The sequence below is a fragment of the Arabidopsis thaliana genome, assembly GCF_000001735.4.
Source record: "Arabidopsis thaliana chromosome 1 sequence".
NCBI lineage: Eukaryota > Viridiplantae > Streptophyta > Magnoliopsida > Brassicales > Brassicaceae > Arabidopsis > Arabidopsis thaliana.
In genome coordinates, this window is record NC_003070.9 from 22477892 (window position 1) to 22498366 (window position 20475).

Sequence of the window (20475 nt, forward strand, 5' to 3'; positions counted from 1 at the left end):
TATATACCGAAAATACCCTTGTCTTATTTTGTCACTCAAATCTGCGAACGAAGAGAAAATTCGAAGCTTTCTCGGCGATGATGGAGCGAACTTACGGCCGTCGCAAGCCGGGGATGTTAAACGACGACGTCTCGCGGGCGGAACATATTTTTCCGTCTTCTTCATCTCCAGAACTCGAGCCAGTTGATTTCTCAACTCAAGAATCATCTTGTGTCTGGAATTATTCTTCAAGATCCACTTTTTCGGATAATGATTTTTCTGAGAAGAGGAACAAGAGACCCAGAAACGGTGGTGGAGGGTTTGGTTCGAATTCGACTTTGATGGAGGCTCAAGAGTTCGGCGAGTTAATTGAGAATGAGGACGAAGTTAACTTCGCTCTTGATGGGTTGAAGAAAGGACATAAAGTTAGGATCAGAAGAGCTGCTTTGTCCTCTCTACTCTCGATTTGTGAATCTCAGTATCAGCGACGCTCTTTGAGAGCTTTAGGGTATGTTTATTTACTTAAGATTTTCAGTATCTTCCTTTCTAGACTTTCTAGGGTTTGTTTGAAGTCGAGTTCTTTTAAAAGTTTCTGAATTTTGTTATTTCAGGATCTCACAGTCCATAATTGATGCGATTTTGGGTCTTTGCCTTGATGACATACCAAGCAATCTTGCTGCAGCTACCCTTTTCTTTGTGCTAACTACTGATGTAAGTAACTTATTTGCATTGTGAAATCTGCTTGTGATGCTCTTTTCTCTTGCTCCATTGGCATTTTTCTCTTGTTTACTAGTTTTATGTTCATGATTCTAGGGTCAAGATGATCACTTTATGGAGTCACCCAACTCCATCAAGTTTTTGGTTAAGCTGTTGAGACCTGTGGTTTCTGCCAGTACTAAAGTAAAGCCGCGGAATATAGGATCTAGGCTCTTATCAATAATCAAGGATGTTGATGCAGCACGTGATGCAGCCAGTATGCATGATTTAAGCTCCTGTGATATAATTGACAGAGCTCAGGAAATTCTTGTTAATTGCAAGGAGTTGAGATTGATTGATAGCTATAAAATCGAGAGGATGAGGCCTGAGCTAAGTACGAAATGGGTAGCTTTGTTGGTGATGGAGAAGGCGTGCTTGTCCAAAATCTCTTTTGATGGTACTTTAACTTCCTGTCTGTTTTGCTGGAACAATGACTAGCTAACTATTTAAGACGCATCTGGTATATTATATTGAGTTATAGAATTGGAAAGTTATGTTATCTGCTTCAGTGAATCAGTTTAACAAATGTGTCAGCGGTAATAGAATCCTACGACCAGATTATAATTGATTTATAAATTTCTAATTATTGATATTATCATTCCCCATCCAGATACCTCTGGTACTGTGAAAAAATCTGGAGGAATGTTCAAGGAGAAACTGAGAGAACTTGGAGGACTTGATGCTGTCTTTGATGTTGTTATGGATTGCCACACTGTAATGGAGGTGTGAACCTGTATGTTATAGGGATCTTGCTATATATGTCTTTATTTGGCTAGGACGTCAATAACTTGTGTAAAGTGTCGTAGATTGGTAGCTTTATAATTGTTTGCTATCTTCAGGTTCATGTTTTATTTCAATCTAATTTATTGCTGAAAATCGTTGCAAGTCAAGGTTCTTTTCTTGTCCTTGGGCAAGAGAATTCTCTTGTTTGTGTAACACAGTTTAATGTTATTGTGACTGCGTTTGTTGTGGACAAGTTGGATGTCTGTCTTAGTGGTGGCAAAGACTCTGTACTTAAGTTGTCAATAGTTACTGGACCTTTGCAACTGTATTTAATAAGAGTCTCTATTGCATATTTTGTTTGCAGAGCTGGGTGACTCATGACACACTCTCTGTCGAGGATATAAAAGATGACTTGAATAAGCAGAGTCTGATGTTACTTCTGAAATGTCTAAAAATCATGGAGAATGCTACATTCCTCAGCACAGAAAACCAGGTAACTTTTATTTATTTTGGATTCCCAGCCTCATGATAGCTTGTATTGAATAGCTCTGCAGTTTGCACCTAAAAAATAACTGTACATAATATATCTTTCAGATTCATTTGCTCAGACTTAATAAAAGCATGGGTTCTCATGAATCCCGACTGTCTTTCACAGAGCTCATGATAAGTGTCATCAAAATACTTTCAGGTACCCATTCCTATATTTGGATTTTACCACCATGACTTGCTTCGTATGTTATCATCTCTTATGCTGATGGCTGGTTGGAATGATTACACCAGGTCTTCAGTTACGTGCTCACAGGAACGAAAAGCATCCTCACCCTCAGCCACATCTAGCTTCTGCTGTTAAGAAGGGCTTTGTGACAATTATTAGTTCAGATACTTGCTCTACCACTGGCTTTAGCTCCATAAAAAGTTTGAGCGTATCCAAGAGAAATCAGTCTGCATTCCTGGTAGGTTGCTCAACGACACCAAAGCCGGGGTCTCAATCAAGTGTAATGTCGACAATTGATCACTGCACGCTGACGACTACAGCTGGTTCCAACACTGGGTCGTTTGCAGGCAGATTAGCCTCATTGGGTAGTGGCATTTCCAGAAGTAAAACAAGGACTAGCCAAACTAGAGAATCCAGTTGTAAAAAAGTTGAAAACTTTGCATCCTTCGAGGATAGTCAAGATCCTTTTTCATTTGATTTAGAAGATTCAGGACCTTCCAGATGGGCAGTAGGAAAGCAAAAGAAATCTAAAGGTCAAAAGAGGAAGGGAAGCTACAGAGATAAGAAAGATGAACGCTCGCTTCAGCTCTTCTCGAGCCAGGAGGAATCAAACCATGGTTTAAATTCTCAGGAGGAATCAAGTGATAGAGATCACCATGTAACAGAGCAACCTTCTTTAACATATGACATTGATAAAGGATGTCTCTGTCTTTTATCTGATTGCCTTTTAACAGCCGTGAAGGTAATGTACAGTCTTTTTAACAATTACTTTTCTGTTATGTAACAAATTTCTGCAGCTGGAATGAAAATATGTTTGGACCAGAATGGAATGTCACCTTTTATGCTAATCTGTTTAGATATGTGAGGATATCATGTGATCTTTTGCTACGTTCTGATTCTGTTGAACATATTTTCAGGTATTAATGAACCTAACAAATGGTAATTCTGTTGGTTGTCGGGAAGTTGCTGCCTGCGGAGGACTGGAGAGCATGGCTGAATTAGTTGTTGGACACTTTCCTTCCTTCACCAGATCTCCGCTTTACAGTCAGATGGAGTCCGGGACATGCCACCAGAAAGATAAACATCTCACAGACCAGGAATTAGATTTTCTTGTTGCCATCCTGGGGCTACTGGTAAACTTGGTGGAGAAAAACGGAATAAACAGGTACCAAACTGCTCTTTTCGATTTACATCTTTATGTCAACTCAGGAAAACATAGTCACTGATTGTCTTTTATGCAAATGGGGGGAACTCGTGATTTCATAATATTATGATCTGACTCGTACCCATGTCTTGAAAAATATTCGCTAATCAGTTATTATTTGGTCCAGGTCAAGGCTCGCGGCAGCTAGTGTTCCGATTACCAATCCAGAAGGGTTACAAGATAGTGAACAAGACATGATCCCTCTTTTATGTTCAATCTTTCTCACCAATAAAGGATCCGCAGACACCAAAGATGAAACGAGTACTTTCACTTTGGTTGGTATCTAATCATTGTTTTCTTGTCGAATTTAAATAGCCCTTAGTAGAAAGTATGTCTTAAAACCTGCTCCTTCCTCATGTTTCAGGACGATGAAGAAGCTGTTTTAGAAAGCGAAAAGGAAGCGGAAAAGATGATCGTGGAGGCATATTCTGCCCTTCTACTTGCATTTCTATCCACAGAAAGGTTATTTATCTATATCTTCCTTACTACCTTTTTAAGTATTCTAATTCTCAAAAAGTTGTAACATAATCTCTTATTCTTAGCAGTAGAAGTATACGAAATGCCATCAGAGATTATCTCCCAAAACGCGACATGGCAATTCTGGTACCCGTGTTGGATAGATTTGTGGTACGTTCCTCTAAACCCTTCATATTTCAGTCTTAGTAGTCGATGTGGTATGCGCACTGAAACCTTTTGATGCGACCATGTACTTGTTCTTACTGTGTTAGGCGTTTCATACAACACTGGACATGATTCCTCCAGAAACACATAAAGTGGTTATGGAAGTTATCGAGTCGTGCAAATTGCCATAGAACGGAGGGAAAAAAACAGGCGACATCTTCGTTCTCCTCTCACTGTACAGCTTCTGCCACACTTTGGGTTTGCTCCACACTTATAGTTAGTGGTCTCACACAATGGAACATGTTACACGTATAATATGGACACAAATAGAGTATCTTTTAGTTCTTTCTTTTGAGGTTTTGTTTTTTTGGTTCAGCTTAGTTTAGTAATTCACATCCCCCATTCTTTTGTACTTTTGTCATACAAAGAAAGAACAAACAGATATATAGAAATAGATTGCTTAATGAGAGTTAATCATATCGTATCTTAGTATATCGTTTATTTGTGTGCTCAAAATCACATTTTCTTTGTTATTCATAATCATCAATATTGGAATTACGAGGCTTAATGAAACTATGAAAGAGTCATAATTTTCTAGCCTAAAGAAAAAAATTCTTTTTTTTTTCTGACTCATTTTCCTCTAGTATAAGAAAATATCTTTGTTTTTGAAAAAATATATTAATCAATACTCACATGATTAATTCCAATTTATGATTGAGAACGAATTAGTGATAAACTAAGATAAGTGATAATTTATAGTTTTGCAATAGGAAAAGTGTAATTAAAATCAACATTTTTAACAAGTTGAGGATTTTAGTGATATTTTAAACGACGAAACGAAATAAATATCAAACTTATGTCGAGTTTTCAAATAAATACCAATTTTGTTGACTTTCCAAATAAATACTAAACTTTCGTTGACCTAGTCATATTAGACATGCCGTTAAGTGGGATAACACATCCTGTTACAATTAAACGACGTCGCTTTGTTTTTATAAAAAGCAATAACGTTTGAATTAACGGGTATGTTAATAGAAATTTAATTTTGTTAACGGGATCTGATAATTTACTTAACATCATGCTTAACATGACCATATTAACAAAAATTTGGTATTTATTTGGAAAGACAACATAAATCTGATTTTTGTTTAGAAAATCAACGTAAAATTAATATTTGTTTCGTTTTGTTAGAAGTTGAGGATTTAAATGAATGCTTTCAATAAGTGGGGAATTTTAGTGACATTTTTCCCGTTTTGCAATATTTACATTGAAGGGGTTTTTCATTAAATATATAGTTTTTCCCTTGTTCAGCTCTTCTTCTTAAAAAATAAAAAGACTTCAGCATCTGCTTCCTCTCGACAATTTCGACATTACTCTTTCGTTTTTCACCCCTTCCTTCTTCTCCTTTAGCCGCCCGTCGTCGATCTCTGCAACACTTTCCGACGATTTCTCCGTCTGATCTCAAGTGAGTCTCCTTCAACTTTTCTCTTCTTTTCTATACCCTTCCCTCTCTCTATTTCCTTTTCTCCGCCACAAACGGCTTCTGCGTTCCCTGTTTCCGCCGTCCTTACCTCTTCCAATCAAATTGAAGATCCATACCAGAAATCGATCCTTCTCCGTCTCCGAATTCGCTTGATTAACCTCAGAAACTCGTATTGGTTTTCGCAAAACCGCGATTTGGCTTTAGACTTCACCGTTACCTGATTGGGTGAAAAGTTTTCCTTAACCCTATTAATGGCTTATCTAGGGTTAGAATCCAAAGGATTGTTTTGCTCTTGTAGTTAGCTATCTACTGGTTTTTTGTGGTATACACCGTACTTGACCAATGTGGTGAGGTCTTTTGCTTCTCTAACTGTATACTTCTCATAATTTCAGGTGACAGTGAAAACCATTTAAATTCGTTACTTGTGAGCCTCCTTAGAAGATTATGGGTGATTTAGAGAACTTGCTTTTGGAAGCTGCTGGGAGAACAAATTCAGCAGGGAGGAGTCGTCATCCTCCATCATCGAGGAGACGTGAGGGTTCTTACTCTGATGGTAGTAGCGATTCAAGGGATGATTCTGATGAAGATCGTGGCTATGCTAGTAGAAAACCCTCTGGGTCTCAAGTTCCTTTGAAGAAGAGATTGGAGGCAGAGAGAGAAGATCGAGCTGCTCGAGTTGAAGGTGGTTATGGTGATGGACCATCTGATCGTGAAGGTGACAGCAGCGAGGAGTCTGATTTTGGAGATGACCTTTACAAGAATGAGGAAGACAGGCAGAAGCTTGCTGGAATGACTGAGTTTCAGAGAGAGATGATTCTCTCTGAACGTGCTGATAAGAAAGGTGATAAGAACTTCACTGAGAAACTTAGGTCCAAGAGAGAAAGTGAGAAAACCCCTGTTTCTAAAAAGGAGACTCAGCCTCTTCCGGCCTCTCGTGGTGTGCGTTCATCTGCTAGATCTGCAGACAGAGCCGCTGCTAAGGATGATGCCCTGAATGAATTGAGGGCGAAGCGTATGAAGCAGCAGGACCCAGCAGCTCTCAGGAAACTGAGAGATGCATCAAAAGGTGGTTCAGGTAGTCGAGATTTCTCATCAACGAAGAGGAAACCGTTAGCTTCCTCCAATTTGAGTAGTTCCAGCCAAAGTGACAGTGATAGTAGGTCTCAGAGTGATGATGAAGGCTCGAATGGAGGAATGCTAGACAGTGATGATGACAGGTCAGATGTGCCTACGTTTGAGGATGTTAAGGAAGTTACCATTAGACGGTCTAAGCTTGCCAAATGGCTAATGGAGCCTTTCTTTGAAGAGCTTATAGTTGGGTGCTTTGTGAGGGTTGGGATCGGAAGGTCAAAGAGTGGTCCAATTTACAGACTCTGCTGGGTGAAGAATGTTGATGCAACCGATCCTGACAAGACCTACAAGCTAGAGAATAAAACTACACACAAGTACCTTAACGTCGTCTGGGGAAATGAAACCTCGGCGGCTCGATGGCAAATGGCTATGATCTCAGATGGTCATCCGCTGGAGGAAGAGTATAGGCAATGGATCAGAGAGGTTGAGCGAACAAATGGTCGCATGCCCACAAAGCAAGATATATCGGAGAAGAAAGAAGCGATACAAAGAACAAACAGTTTTGTTTACTCTGCGGAAACTGTTAAACAGATGCTGCAGGAGAAAAAATCTGCGTCAGTCAGGCCAATGAATGTTGCGGCCGAGAAAGATCGGCTTAGAAAAGAATTGGAAATTGCGCAGAGCAAAAACGATGAAGCAGGTGTAGAGAGGATCAAGTCGAAAATCAAACAGCTCGACGCTTCACGGAACAAGAAAGGGGTAGATAAAAAAGCGCTTAAACTTGCTGAGATGAACAAGAAGAACAGAGCCGAGAATTTCAAGAACGCATCTGAGGTAAAATCAATAACTGCTAGTCTCAAAGCCGGTGAAGCAGGGTATGATCCGTTTTCAAGAAGATGGACCCGATCATCAAACTACTACAACGGGAAAAACAAGGGGAAAGATGGAGAAGAGAACGAGGCAGCGGTTGCAGCAGCGGTTGAGACCAATGGAGCAGATGCAGGAGCAGGTGTTGAAGCGACAGAAGCAGCTTTAGAAGCAGCTGCAGAGGCAGGAAAGCTAATAGACACAAGAGCTCCAATAGGTCAAGGAGCAGAACACAATCAGCTTCATAACTTTGAATTGTCGTTATCGCTAACGGCTTTACAGAAGTACGGAGGACCTCAAGGAGTACAGAAAGCGTTCATGGCGAGGAAGCAACTGACCGAAGCAACTGTGGGATGCAGAGTCGCAGAGAACGATGGCAAGAGACATGGCCTTACGTTAACTGTTAGTGATTACAAGAGAAGGAGAGGTCTTCTCTGATTTATTTGCATTTTTTTCAAGTCTCAGTGTTTCATTATCTTCTGAAAACTGCTTCTTGGTTCTTCTTTTCTTCATATCTTTCTTTTGTACTCCACAAAATATGTTTAGATCAGTTTGTTTTTTCTTGAAATATTTTTGTACTCGTTTTTGTGTGAACTCTCCTGATTAGTGTATGACTGCATGAAATTAGAAAATCAAGTCTTTTGCAGTTTTGCTACTCTTAATTAGATGAATTTAGTTATGAGCTAATTAACAGTTCAATATTAGTTTGGTTTTGTAGAAGTTAGTGATTATGCAATCATCATGCTCGTGTATGGATCGTGGACGATAAAAACAAATTACTCGTAACACAATTGAAAGAGAAGTGTTGACTTATCAATAAAATCCAATATCTGTCATTATAATGCAAATATATTTTATAAGAATAAAATCTTTTTTATATTAATAATTTATTATACAAAAAAATATACCATTGAGTTTTAAAATACATTTCAACCACCAACCTTATTATTGCATATGGTGAGTCAATAATTAGTGTTTCAATTGCTCAAGAAACCGATTAAAGTCATGGTTATGCTTGGAAACTATCTCTTGCATGTGTTTCCAAGTAATGAATCATATAAGGTGAATAATATTTTTCTAATTGGTCTGGTCTGATTGTTTCTAGTGAGTTTCTTCCATGGATAACCATGATTGGTCCTAATTGACATTTTTAGCTATTTACCTTATTAAACTAACTAAAAACCTAAAATAATACTTTTATTAATTCTAGTAATTTGATACATCAAAACTAGAACTCTACCACACTCTTCATATGATAGTTAAGTAAAAAACTATTCGCACTTATTATAATACTATTTTGTATTGGTGATCTCACTAATACTAATACACACAACCTCTAGCCTTACAAAAAATAAAAATAAAAATCTCTTACAGAAGAACAAGTCTGTCTTTTGCAAACATTGTTTGAAGAAAAGAAATCAAATGATGGAACAGAGCAGAAGAACAGAACAAGTTCTGTTAGTGCAGAGATTAAAAAGATTGATAGTCTCCTTTGTTTTTTGTCTTCCCATGTCTCTTCTTGGTCTCCTTCTCATGCTTCTCTTAATCTATAACAGCTTCTCTGTTTTCTCTCTTCATCTTGTTCCCAACCAACCTATTCAATCCACTCTTTCACCAACTCATCTTCAGATTCTTCATCACCAGACATCAACATCATCATCTGTGTCAGATTCTTCATTGTTACTTGTGGTGAAAGAAACCTCTTTAGGGTTCATACAGAAGCAGAACGTTTCGTCGACGAGGATAGAGAAAAAGACGAGGAGATTCAAGAGAAGTACCGAGTTAACTCCTGCGATAACACAGCGGTTACAAGTCAAATCAAGACAAAGATTCCAGACGAGGGTCAAGTCTTTGTTGTCCAAATCTTCTTGTGAGTCACTCTTCTTCATGACTTGGATCTCCTCCATAGAATCTTTCGGTGATCGAGAGCGATTCACTATAGAAAGTCTCTTCAAATTTCACCCAAATGGCTGTTTGATCTTGGTCTCAAACTCATTTGACTGTGACAGAGGAACCTTAATCTTGAAACCCTTTACAGATAAAGGGCTTAAAGTGCTTCCAATCAAACCTGATTTTGCTTACATCTTCAAAGATACATCAGCAGAGAAATGGTTTGAAAGATTGAAGAAAGGAACACTCAGTCCAGGAGTGATTCCATTAGAGCAAAACCTCTCAAACCTTCTAAGATTAGTCCTGCTCTACAAATACGGCGGAATCTACTTAGACACAGACGTTATAATCCTCAAATCTCTCAGCAATCTCCACAACGTAATCGGAGCACAAACAGTTGACCCGGTTACAAAAAAATGGAGTAGGCTCAACAACGCGGTGCTCATCTTCGACAAGAACCATCCTTTGCTTAAAAGGTTCATCGACGAATTCTCAAGAACCTTTAACGGTAACAAATGGGGACACAACGGTCCCTACTTAGTGTCGAGAGTCATTACAAGAATCAAGATATCATCCTCTTCAGATTTGGGATTCTCTGTTCTTCCACCATCTGCATTTTATCCGGTGGACTGGACTAGAATCAAAGGATTCTACAGAGCGCCCACGAATGAGAGCGATGCTTGGTTGCGGAAGAGGCTTACGCATTTACGCAAAAATACATTCGCTGTTCATCTTTGGAACAGAGAGAGTAAGAAACTCAGGATTGAAGAAGGAAGCATCATTCATCAACTCATGTCTCATTCTTGCATCTTTTGTAACTCTTCTTCTTTACATTTAAGTTAAAACATGTAAAGTAAATTTCCACAAGAGAGATAGAGAGAGAGACAAAAAAAAGGACAAATCTTTGTGTGTTGTGAACATACAGATGTGCTGATCTATCTGCCATTCTTAGGAGCCGTACAAATAGGCAATGTGTATTTTGTAATTTGTACATCAAAAGTGTTATATTTGCCGAATCGTGAAAAACTGCCGGATTTTGCATCGACAATTTGATTCGAATTTGTCCATTGCAATATCTTTTTGCTGTTTTAAATTGTTTAGCATTATGATCATTGTTATTTGCTCACTGCCGATTACGAATAATGTTTTAAAGTTTCATATATATCAATAACAAAACCAAAGAATCACCATCATAACAATCTGAGCGTTGTATAAATCAAAAATTCCAAAAAAATGTTAACCATCCGAAACCAAAATAAGAAAATGTTTAACTTTAAAAGACACGCACGAAACATAAAATACAAAGATAAATATTGAGATAAGTTTACTTTTGGAACAAGTAAACGCTTACATAAGTCTCACATCTCCTACATAGTTTGTAAATGCATTAACACAACACGTCCCACTAAACAATAGTGGAACTTCAAGTATTACTCTTGTGATAATGTTGCTCTCGAGATTGTAGTAAGCTATGAAGAACTGATCTTGTTCTCGTGTATACTTTCTGTAAAACACAATTTCGCTACTACCAACCACTCCAGCAGCAACAACTTTGTTCAAATATCTATTAGGCAATTGGTAGATATGCTTTGACCATTGATGTCTCTCTGCATCCTCTAAAACCCACAATTCAAAAGTTTTAGAGAATTTTTTGTAACAAAAAGCACCTAATTTACCCTTGACGTCGATAAAATTGAGGGTTTGTCCCATCTTTTTTATGTCTTGATTAATGTCAATAAAAGTAAAATCCTCAGACCTAACATGAAAGCAAGCGATCGTAAAGTTAGTTGAGACATCCGCTGCATAATACAAGATACCACTTATGCACATCGCCCTAATATCTCCCATAGGAAAATGAAGTGTGCAACATTCAGTCTTTCTCCATAAGAGATTTTTGTTTCCAGACTCGAATGTGAGAACATGATACTTACCGAATTTGGGTAAGCGACACGACGACGAGGTTATACGCAATACCTTCGACTGTTTGTCTATTGGATCATACCCAAAAATATATGTTTCATTTAGATATAACAACTCTTTCTTAATCTCGTTTATTCTCAGTTTGGGCAATGCTAAAAACTCTCCTGTGATGGGATTAGAAATCACCAGCACTCTTGAATAATTCTTTCGATCATGTTCAAGACATAACAATCCGCCAACAGGAGGACTTGTTATAAGTAAACTGTTTCCACTTGTCCTATGATGAAGGGTGGCTACAAGAGACGTGTTCTCATCAGGGTTTCGAGGCTGAGGTGAAGTGTAGAAGAACAACCCTTCTGCATTTTCGATGGTGAAAAGGATCCGCGGTGGGGCTGGAGACATGATCGGGAACAACATGTTGTAATATGGACGACGAATTTGTGATGACCATAGCTTTGATACGCAACGACACTGAGCTATAGACTTCACTGGCAGTTTCGACAAGATCTTAGCAGTGAAGAGATCAACATGGATAGCATCAAAATAATCTGTTTCGTCGTCCCCAGAGGTTGTGGACTTCTGATGGTTCATGGTGAATGGATCAAAGGTCAAATGGTTCTATTTCTAGTGGCTGTTTTTTTTTGTGAGTTCAATCTTTTATATTTATAAGGGTTGATGAGTTTTTTTTTTAAAGAAGTAAATATCTTTAGATTTTCTTATATAAATATTTTGTATCATTAAGTTTAATGACATCGCTTTTGTTTAATCCTCTTCCAGTTTATCAGTTTTAATTAGATAATGATATTTTAGGAAATTCGAAATTAATGTTATTGAAGATTTTCTATCAAATGAATTTTTAGATACTTTTTATCTAAACATTTTGTATCCTTTAACTTAATGCCATCTGATTTATGCTTTTTCCAATATATTGATTTTAATTAGGTAGAGATATTTTCGTATTTTTTAAATAGGTGTAATTGTAAATTTTTATATCAAATTTATTGGTTATAATTTTTAAATTAGTGTTATTGTAGATTTTATATCACATTTATTGTTTAGAGTTTTTAAATTAGTTCTTTGACAGGAAAAAAAAGAAGAAATAATTTTAAATTAGTGTTATTATATATCAACTTTATGGTTCTTTATTGTTTTCAATCTATCGTTTTTGATAGGTACATATATTTTAAGAAATTGAAAATAATGTTAGTTTCCTCCATACTATTAAAATCATAACAACAATGACCTAAGATAGTAAGATGATAACAACAATGAACATAACTATTCTAAATCTACAAAGCAGGTGTAAGTTCTACAGGCTACTCATTCGGATACCGGGATCTCTTGAAGGTTGAAAGTCTTTGGCCCTCGAAAGGGTCACATAGTAAAGCTCGGAGACAATCCCCGTGAGCACTATGAATGCTGCTCCAGCCCCAAACACGCCTTTCCTCAGTGATCGACAAGAAGGGGAAGTGTTACCAAAGTAGACACGGTACTTTGTATGGTAAGCGTTTCGTACAGAGCCAGCAAGTAAACACACTTGTGCTATGAAGAAGAAAACCCTGCAACAATCATCCTAGTTCCATGACATTCATATATGACACAAAACACTTGATGATATAATACATAGATTGTGAAGGAATAAAAGAGGATGTTACCAGGTGGTGATGAAGAGAAAAATTGCCCAAGATCTTGAACCACTTGGTGTCAATGCTCTTCCACAGCATAAACATCGGCTCGCCACCATTATTAAGAGCTGACTCGCTAATAAGACCAAGAAAGAACCGACTCCGAGACCCGTTGCTATGTCCTTGTCATACACACAGTAGCTCAAATCTCTTGATTCTCTAGAAATTTGCCACTGCAACAAAATCAGGAACAACAACACAATGAACACAAAACAGGACAAATCTCAACTCTTTGAAACAAACCAAAACAGAACCAAAGCTTTCAGCTTTCTATGAAACTAATTGAATTTTACAAAACCCAAAAAAAATTCAAGAACCCAACTTTAAGAATCCTAAGCAGATAGATCCAAAGATGTGAAATTGAGAGATAAACACACTAATAATCAAATAAATTTGACAAGAAATGTTTGAAGAATTAAAGAGAGAGAAACTGACGGTGGTTCTTCGTTGCTCTGCAGCAACAGCAAGACCAAAAGCAATGAGATCAAACACGAACACCAGAAGAAGTAGCAACACGGAAGCCATAGCTGCTCAATTCGAAGCAACACAAACAAAACCCTAAACTCAGAATCTCTCCTTCTTCTTCTTCTTCTTCTTCGACACTACTGTTTCTGGATAATATCGCCGACGCGAAGAAGTCAAAAAACATACTGTGCTAAGGAAAGAGGAAACTTGTGAACGAAGAGGACACGTGTTATTAATTTTTTGTTTTCCATTCGCACGCTTTTTACATGCTCTTTTGTCTTTTCGAATATTATTTTGATTATTGCTAAATGAAATTATAAGAGATAATTTTATTTAGTTGGTAAATCAACTTTTTTGTGCTCTAGTGGTAAGAAAAATTCACTATAAACTTTTTTAGCTAACAATAATATCGGGATAAAATCTCATGGACCATTGGTTATTCAAAGAAAAATGCGATATTATACATAATCATGTTTTATTTATATTGGATGCGTAAGTCCAATCTAATTGGATACATAAAAAGTCATAAGATTTGAAAATGGTAACTAAAAGGCACTATTGTTTAACCTTGGTAGATAATCGAAAGCTCAAGCCAAAAGGGCTTAAAGATTTTAGATCTCCTTATTGTTGTTTCAAGGGCAAACGATATCTAGGATAAAAGTCAGAAAATGATCAAAGAGATAGAAAACATAGAAAAGATTATTAAGTTTTTGATAATATATATTCATTATATATAAATAGATCATCTATCAACAAGGTCTGGTGCACAAACAGCGACGACGGAATCCACGGCAGTCACCATCTGAAAAACCTTCATTGTGGCAAACATTAGCGCAATTGCTTGAGCTCAGACATGGTCCGTTGAACAAGTTGCTACTTGTTTCACACGTCCGTGCCTCTACCGTGACCAGACCCATCACTACAAGACATTAATTAAACGTTATAGATTATTCGAACATGTAATTAATATGGGCTTATCCACAAGCTTCTGCATAATCATACATCAAATATGTTAACCAAAATACAATGACGGATACCATATGTATCATATTATGTAGACTTGCAAATATATTATGTAGATGATTACATGTTGACATGAGTTTTTATTTAGATGTATCATGATGGTATGAATTAAGAACCTGTGGCAAGGATCATGAACAATAGGAGAAGGGCTGAGTTCAAACGAGGAGAGACCTTCATTTTTTAAGAGAGAGTTTGGACAAAAAGTGTTTTGAAGAGCTATTAAGGAAGAAAGTGAAACTTAATTATATAGGAACTGAAAATTGATATGATAAGAGACTATTTATTAATTCATGTTGGACGTGTTTTTGTTATCAGATAGAGTGGTTGTTTGACCACAATATCGCCGTTTCTTTGGTTCTTGCTCTATTCACGTTTCTTTGGTTGTAAACAAATATAAAATTTGGTTTATGAAATTAAATTTTGGCAGAATATAATTATATATGTACATGTGAATGAAGATTATTAAAAATGTGAAATTATTTAGTGACACAATAGTATCTGTGTATTTCGATGTGGCATTGAAGGTGCTAAATGAAGACATTTTAGTTTACAAATAAAAGTTAAAAGAAAGAAAAACTTTAATATATAACAGCAAAACAATATTACATATTGTGGCAACACAAAAGGTCTTGCTTGACTTAAAAGGTTCTTAAAGCCTTTTCACTCAAAAGATTCTGTATCTCCGAGCTCCCATGAAACTTCTAAATCCTATTTTTTTGAGGGAGACTCAAAAATTATACACATTCAAAAGTCAAAAACAATAGGTTAAAGCTTATACATATACATAAACTCTTTTATTGTTCGATATCGAACATTTTAGGAAAATATTTTACGCTGTTGAAAATAGCAAAAAGGAGTAGTAGTTGGGAACTTGTGAAGATGATCTGAATGATGTAATCATCATGGGTTCGGATCAGAATCAGTTTGGATCTCATGAGCCAACTCTCTGGTTAGAGAATCAGCACGATCGTCGTGTCCTCCTGCAAATGTGTAGACTTTGAATGCAAACTGAAATGCCCGCCAAAGCATTTTAGCAGATCCTACTGTCTTCTTCAAACTCGGCTTTGCATCGGGGGACACGAGCTTTTCGTCTCTCTTTTCCTGTGAATCCATTGTTGATACGATAAGATTTCGTACAACAAAAAGAGTTAAAAGGAAAGTTGTTTTAATAGTATTAGCAGTTAGTTACCTTCAATGCAAGTTCCATGCAATTTGATGAGATATCAACCATTGTTTCTTTGATCTGAATAAGTATATTGAAATCAAAGTGGATGTTGTGGCTCTGGAACTTCTTTGATTCTTCATCTTTGGTTCGATCCAAAGTGTCAATGTCTCCTTTGATCTGTTTGATTAATCATTGAGTTTTGGATATTTAAGTTACAAAATGTAGTTGAAATTAGGATCTTAGTGAAGATATTAAATAAAGTATTGTAGTTACCTTGGTGAAGTAACGTTCTACTTTATCAAGAAGCTGGTTCAAAGGAGGTTCTATTTTCATGTTCTGTAGCTCGGTGATCATACCGTGTAGTTTCGTGTACAATGCAACAGCCATTCTCATTGCTTCGAGTTTCTTCTGCGGAAACCCTTCGCATCGGGCAAGAACCTAAAAATTTTAGAACACTTTCACAATCAAGAATCACAAAAACAGAGGATATTAGATATGAAAGTGATGGTAAAAAGATGTTTAAATGTTGCAGACCTGTGACTCGTCTGTTAGGTTTTCAAGAACTGATTCGACGCGACGGTGGAAGCTAAGAAGCTCAGTCATGTCTTTAGTCTGGAACTTAGTGATCTCAATCTTCAGCTCATTTATTGACGTCATGTACTTTGCAATATCGGCTTGTATTTGCAAAAAATATGCAGATTTCTTTGTGATCTCAGCAAGAGCATCAGCCATTCCTTGCTTTCCACCAGCTGGAGCGCTTCCGGCTCCAGCTTTTCTTCCGCTTCCGCTGCCGGTTTTTGCGTTAGGATCACGCCCTTCTACTTTCCCTTTAAGGATTCTATAAAGGTTTCCTAGTTGTGTTGACCTTTTCAGCTTTGTGGCAGCTTTCTTGGGACGCAAGCTTCTTGCAGCTCCTGGTGGCGGTGGTGGACCAGCTGCTCCATTCGCCATACCCATTCGAGGTGGTGGCGGAGGCGGTCCTGCTGCTCCGTTTGCCATAGCCATAGGAGGTGGCGGCGGTGGCGGTGTTGCTCCATTAGCTAGAGGCATAGGAGGTGGTGGAGGGGGTGGTCCACCACTTCCACTATTTCCCATAGGCATTGGAGGTGGAGATGGTGCTCTGTTTTGCATAGGTGGAGGAGGAGGCGGTGGTGGTGCCGCTTGAGTTCCTGGAGGTGGAGGAGGCGGTGGTGGTGCCGCTGCAGTTCCTGGAGGTGGAGGAGGTGGTGGTGGGGCCACTGCAGCTCTTGGAGGTGGAGGCGGTGGAGGTGGAGCCGCTATAGTTGTTGGAAGTGGAGGAGGTGGCGGTGGTGGTGGAGCAGAGCCTTTTAAAGGCTTAAATGCTGGTGGAGTCGGTGGTGGTGGAGCAAAGTGTTTCAAAGGCATAACTGCTGGTGGAAGCGGTGGTGGTGGTGGTGGAGCAAAGTGTTTCAAAGGCATAACTGCTGGAGGAGGCGGTGGTGGTGGCGGAGGAGGTGGCATTGATATTGCGATGTCAGCAATTGGCGGAGTAGGAGGTGGTGATGGAAGAGGTAAAGAAGCAGTTTTTATAAAGGATAGTGGAGGAGGAGGAGGAGGAGGCGGCGGTGGCGGGAAAAGTTGTGATGAATTTTCATATTTTTCTGAATGATTGAGTTTGGATTCAGATGTTGACTCCAATGAAGAGATCTTCATGATAGTGTCTTGTTCGCCATTAAGAACAACGGATTCTTCATCAAGATTAACAGATTCTTCTGTCTCCATTTTCACATCAATGCTCTCTATTTCATCCTTCTTCTGCTTGATCTCTTCAACAACACTAATCACATCTTCATCATTGCTTTCGTTTGGTTCCTGAGCTTCTTTCTGTGACAAGATGTGGATAGCGAGTCGTTTAACATCGATAGGACTAAGCTTTTCAAGTGCTTGAACTCTCATATTCCATAAAAGATGAGATGCAGAGTTTGCAAAGTCTCCAACTCTTCCCGGTGAACCCATCATCGATTCTGGTAGAACTGATCTTGGCGTGGTCGGTGACCCGCAAAACGAGTTTCTGCTACCAAAGGATGATTTGCTATCGGAGAATGATTCGGATGGCGATAAAACTCGACTGCTCGATGTTTTACCTGTCTGTGGACTAGTGGACTCTTTCTTCTCTTCTTCTTCATCAATCTCCATCATATCAAACCTCTCTTTGGACATCTTAATCAGTCCATCTAATGCAGCTAACACTTTTTCCACTGCAAAAGAAAACAAAACATTTAATTTAAAGAGTTTTGCACTTCAAAACATGTTTAACATTAATATAAAAAAGATGATTTTCTTGTTACCTAAGCGATCAGACTGATTCTTCCCGACGCTGCTACTCCAATACTTGGATTTAGCTATCCATTCAGGGTTATCAATCCATGAATCTCCAATGGATTTCAAAGCATTAAAGAAATGGTCAAGAACCTGCGAGAAAAACACTTGATCAGATTCAAGATATATGAACATATATTAGGACAAAGGTAAATCATATATTCGGATCATGTTTTGAATACCTTATCTACATTTGCACGTCTAATTTCCATGATATGGGAGCTATGAATGATCTCAGGACAAATTTTCTGGAGATCTTTCATTGTATGCATCACCATCTACACAACAAAACAAACAAGTGAGTCAAAATTACATGTAAAGCATCTAGATACAATAAACAAGGATATAAGGTTGCGGTTTACGCACATCGGTTATGGAAGGAGAACCATCAAGGGTAGAAAGATCAATGATGTCTCTAAAGGTAAAGATCTTCCTGCGAAGCTCGACCATAAGAATAAAATTTCCTGTCCATTTAGGCGAGCTGCTCGTCTTGGGGCTCCTAGCTTCTTTAACAGAAATATTCTTGAGGTTGCCTATAGGCGATGAAACACGTCTTGATGATGTTAAGTAACTCCCGGATAATATTGACTTAGATGATCTAATCGGTATAGGTGACGAAGAAGGTTTAGGTGAAGAAGAAGAAGTTTTAACATCCTGCTTGCTACTCTTGCTAACTTTAGGTGATGCTTGCCCTTTTACAGGCTGCTAAAAAAAACAAAAATAGAAATTCAGAATCAAGTATTTTGCATTTTGGAAACGTGATGATGAAAAATTTGTTAGTTCTTTTTTGTTTCATCATCATAGAATTAAGTTTCAAGAACCATCAAGAAACCAAAGATGCAGAACTATATGGTTCTATTGACCAAAAGATATAGATTTTATGATGGTATATATTAGCAAGAATGATCTAACATGAACAAATGAAGACTACATGGAATTTTTAGTCTTCTTGGAACTAGTTCATGTAACCATAACTCCTAGAGACAGGAAACTTATTAAGAGTTTTTTATATATGGATCATGTGATTAATTTCCAATTCATAAATATGATTCATAGAAAATTTATATGAAAGGGTTTTGTGTGTATATATACGTATATCAAAATCAATCGAGAAAAGTTTAGCATATAATCAAGGATATGTGAATAATCATCTATAATCAATCAAGAAATATTAAGATGTTTTACCTGTAACTTGCTTGATGATTTACGACCGAACAACATTGTTGTTTGAATACCAAAACAGCCTCCGGCTGTCATTAATTGCCGGCGACTCCGGCTTTATAATGTCAAAAAATAAACTATTTTTTTGGTATTTCTGTTGAAAAATTCAAAATAAAAAATGAATATTTACAGACTTGTTCAAAGCCTTACAGCTGAAGAAATTAATAAAGAATAACATCACAATCGTAGAATTCAGAATCGTGCAGAGCAAATCTTATTAGGGTTTTGAGATTCAGGACTTATGGAACTTTCTCAAGAAAGAGAGAGCCAAAGGAAAACTAATGTTGAATCTGTCTTTTTTATGGGCAAATTTCTCTAACCCCTTACTAAAACCTATCTGTCCTTTTTTTAGTTAAACTTTTTTCTGTTATTTTTTTCTCACCTGTGTAATTACTAATTATAATTTTTTGGGAAAGTAGTTTAAAACGATATAATTCTTTTTCTCTCATATCTTGTTTTATTGTTACACCTTTTACTTGAAAGATTAAACCTTTTTCTATTTCGATTAAATCATAACAGAAAAAAAAACATATTATCTTTCTTGGTAATACACAGAAAATATATGATGCCATCTTATGCACAATCTGCGGGTGTTAGTAATAAAATATATATACTAAAAATATATATGCCATATGAGTAATATTTTTGAGATATTTTTTTGAGAAAAATAGAAAACAACATTCAAAATAAACTTTAACCAGAGAAATTAAATTGTATACAATATCACATACCTCTTTCGAAGATTTTGTACGTAGCTGTGGTGAGACAGTGAAATTCTTGTTTACAGACAAAAACAGACCAGTGCCTTTAAGTAAATAAAATTTTCTTGAATAGTCACACAATAAGTCAATAATCAAACTCTTTTTATACACTGGCCATAATCCGTGATATAAATACATGATCAAACTCTTCTTTTCACGAATTATATACAGTATGAATGTGCAATAAAGGATACTAATCTACCAATAACTCATATACATAATCTTACATGCACAATTGTAAACATTTCTTTGAATTAGTTTGTTTTTATGTTAAAATATATATAACTACTATATAAGTGGTAAAGTTGGTTTAAACACAACTAATGACTACCTCAAAAATTTCATATTTTTGGAAAATAAATTTTATTTATATATACAGGAAATTACAAAGTTTCTTAACAAGAAAAATTCAAAAGGAATCTTAATGTTGTCATTGTGTGACACTATTCACATTCAAATCTTGTAGAATATATATTGTTTCGACGGAAATATTTTTTGTTAAATTAATGAATTATGGTTCTACTGATGATTAAATGATGCAATAAAGAAAGAAAAATAAATGCTGTAATAGTTCTACTATGTTTTT

At 37.0% G+C, this 20475-nt stretch overlaps 7 protein-coding genes across 15 annotated transcripts; 3 read left to right on the top strand and 4 right to left on the bottom strand.

Annotated features, from left to right (window-relative positions):
* Positions 1-4: 4 nt before the first annotated feature.
* On the top strand, positions 5-4560 carry AT1G61030 (WAPL (Wings apart-like protein regulation of heterochromatin) protein). The gene is made up of 12 exons (NM_104783.3): positions 5-487; positions 591-690; positions 793-1132; positions 1346-1458; positions 1823-1951; positions 2053-2146; positions 2239-2915; positions 3091-3338; positions 3505-3652; positions 3742-3839; positions 3923-4004; positions 4106-4560. Exons 1-12 carry the CDS (start codon positions 78-80, stop codon positions 4187-4189), a joined length of 2523 nt encoding a protein of 840 aa, NP_176298.1. The 5' UTR covers positions 5-77; the 3' UTR covers positions 4190-4560.
* A 652-nt stretch (positions 4561-5212) lies between these two features.
* On the top strand, positions 5213-8078 carry VIP5 (plus-3 domain-containing protein). Of its 3 annotated transcripts, none has more exons than NM_001333926.1 (2): positions 5213-5746; positions 5874-8078. In NM_001333926.1, exon 2 carries the CDS (start codon positions 5926-5928, stop codon positions 7855-7857), a length of 1932 nt encoding a protein of 643 aa, NP_001322667.1. In that variant the 5' UTR covers positions 5213-5746; positions 5874-5925; the 3' UTR covers positions 7858-8078. The 3 variants fall into 3 exon arrangements, with proteins under 3 accessions (NP_001322667.1, NP_001322666.1, NP_176299.1); NM_001333927.1 differs by having other exon boundaries at positions 5213-5706; NM_104784.4 differs by having other exon boundaries at positions 5213-5463.
* Positions 8079-8765: 687 nt separating this feature from the next.
* AT1G61050 (alpha 1,4-glycosyltransferase family protein) lies at positions 8766-10470 on the top strand (the record flags this gene model as incomplete). 2 transcript variants are annotated; one of them, NM_001333928.1, is made up of 1 exon in its annotated part: positions 8766-10470. In NM_001333928.1, one exon carries the CDS (start codon positions 8842-8844, stop codon positions 10150-10152), a length of 1311 nt encoding a protein of 436 aa, NP_001321052.1. In that variant the 3' UTR covers positions 10153-10470. The 2 variants fall into 2 exon arrangements, with proteins under 2 accessions (NP_001321052.1, NP_176300.1); NM_104785.2 differs by having other exon boundaries at positions 8845-10393.
* Positions 10471-10656: 186 nt separating this feature from the next.
* On the bottom strand, positions 10657-11820 carry AT1G61060 (F-box family protein; the record flags this gene model as incomplete). The annotated part of the gene is made up of 2 exons (NM_104786.2): positions 10657-10923; positions 11284-11820. 2 exons carry the CDS (start codon positions 11818-11820, stop codon positions 10657-10659), a joined length of 804 nt encoding a protein of 267 aa, NP_176301.2.
* Positions 11821-12329: 509 nt separating this feature from the next.
* AT1G61065 (1,3-beta-glucan synthase component (DUF1218)) lies at positions 12330-13648 on the bottom strand. Its single transcript, NM_104787.3, has 3 exons — positions 13350-13648; positions 12885-13087; positions 12330-12788 (listed from the first exon to the last, which is right to left on the bottom strand). Exons 1-3 carry the CDS (start codon positions 13437-13439, stop codon positions 12539-12541), a joined length of 543 nt encoding a protein of 180 aa, NP_564769.1. The 5' UTR covers positions 13440-13648; the 3' UTR covers positions 12330-12538.
* Positions 13649-13800: 152 nt separating this feature from the next.
* Positions 13801-14651, bottom strand: LCR66 (low-molecular-weight cysteine-rich 66). The gene is made up of 2 exons (NM_104788.4): positions 14519-14651; positions 13801-14298 (listed from the first exon to the last, which is right to left on the bottom strand). Exons 1-2 carry the CDS (start codon positions 14577-14579, stop codon positions 14129-14131), a joined length of 231 nt encoding a protein of 76 aa, NP_176302.2. The 5' UTR covers positions 14580-14651; the 3' UTR covers positions 13801-14128.
* A 335-nt stretch (positions 14652-14986) lies between these two features.
* On the bottom strand, positions 14987-19376 carry AT1G61080 (Hydroxyproline-rich glycoprotein family protein; the record flags this gene model as incomplete). 6 transcript variants are annotated; one of them, NM_001333929.1, is made up of 8 exons in its annotated part: positions 14987-15503; positions 15592-15744; positions 15841-16005; positions 16102-17786; positions 17877-18000; positions 18090-18185; positions 18274-18609; positions 19093-19376. In NM_001333929.1, the coding sequence occupies 8 exons, from the start codon at positions 19162-19164 to the stop codon at positions 15303-15305; spliced, it is 2832 nt and encodes a 943-aa protein (NP_001323348.1). In that variant the 3' UTR covers positions 14987-15302. The 6 variants fall into 6 exon arrangements, with proteins under 6 accessions (NP_001323348.1, NP_001323347.1, NP_001323349.1 ...); NM_001333930.1 differs by having other exon boundaries at positions 14992-15503; positions 19093-19155; NM_001333931.1 differs by having other exon boundaries at positions 14992-15503; positions 18274-18612; positions 19093-19151.
* Between the last annotated feature and the right edge of the window lie 1099 nt (positions 19377-20475).

Excerpts from the sequence above, each read along its gene's own strand:
- AT1G61030 (NM_104783.3), top strand. The coding sequence starts at position 78 with ATGATGGAGCGAACTTACGGCCGTCGCAAGCCGGGGATGTTAAACGAC. Across the intron at positions 488-590 it reads CGCTCTTTGAGAGCTTTAGG|GATCTCACAGTCCATAATTG; the intron begins GTATGTTTATTT and ends TTGTTATTTCAG. Across the intron at positions 1,459-1,822 it reads ATTGCCACACTGTAATGGAG|AGCTGGGTGACTCATGACAC; the intron begins GTGTGAACCTGT and ends TTTTGTTTGCAG.
- VIP5 (NM_001333926.1), top strand. The coding sequence starts at position 5,926 with ATGGGTGATTTAGAGAACTTGCTTTTGGAAGCTGCTGGGAGAACAAAT.
- AT1G61065 (NM_104787.3), bottom strand. The coding sequence starts at position 13,439 with ATGGCTTCCGTGTTGCTACTTCTTCTGGTGTTCGTGTTTGATCTCATT. Across the intron at positions 13,088-13,349 it reads CAGAGCAACGAAGAACCACC|TGGCAAATTTCTAGAGAATC; the intron begins GTCAGTTTCTCT and ends ATTTTGTTGCAG. Across the intron at positions 12,789-12,884 it reads TTTCTCTTCATCACCACCTG|GGTTTTCTTCTTCATAGCAC; the intron begins GTAACATCCTCT and ends TGATTGTTGCAG.
- LCR66 (NM_104788.4), bottom strand. The coding sequence starts at position 14,579 with ATGAAGGTCTCTCCTCGTTTGAACTCAGCCCTTCTCCTATTGTTCATG. Across the intron at positions 14,299-14,518 it reads GTTCATGATCCTTGCCACAG|TGATGGGTCTGGTCACGGTA; the intron begins GTTCTTAATTCA and ends AATGTCTTGTAG.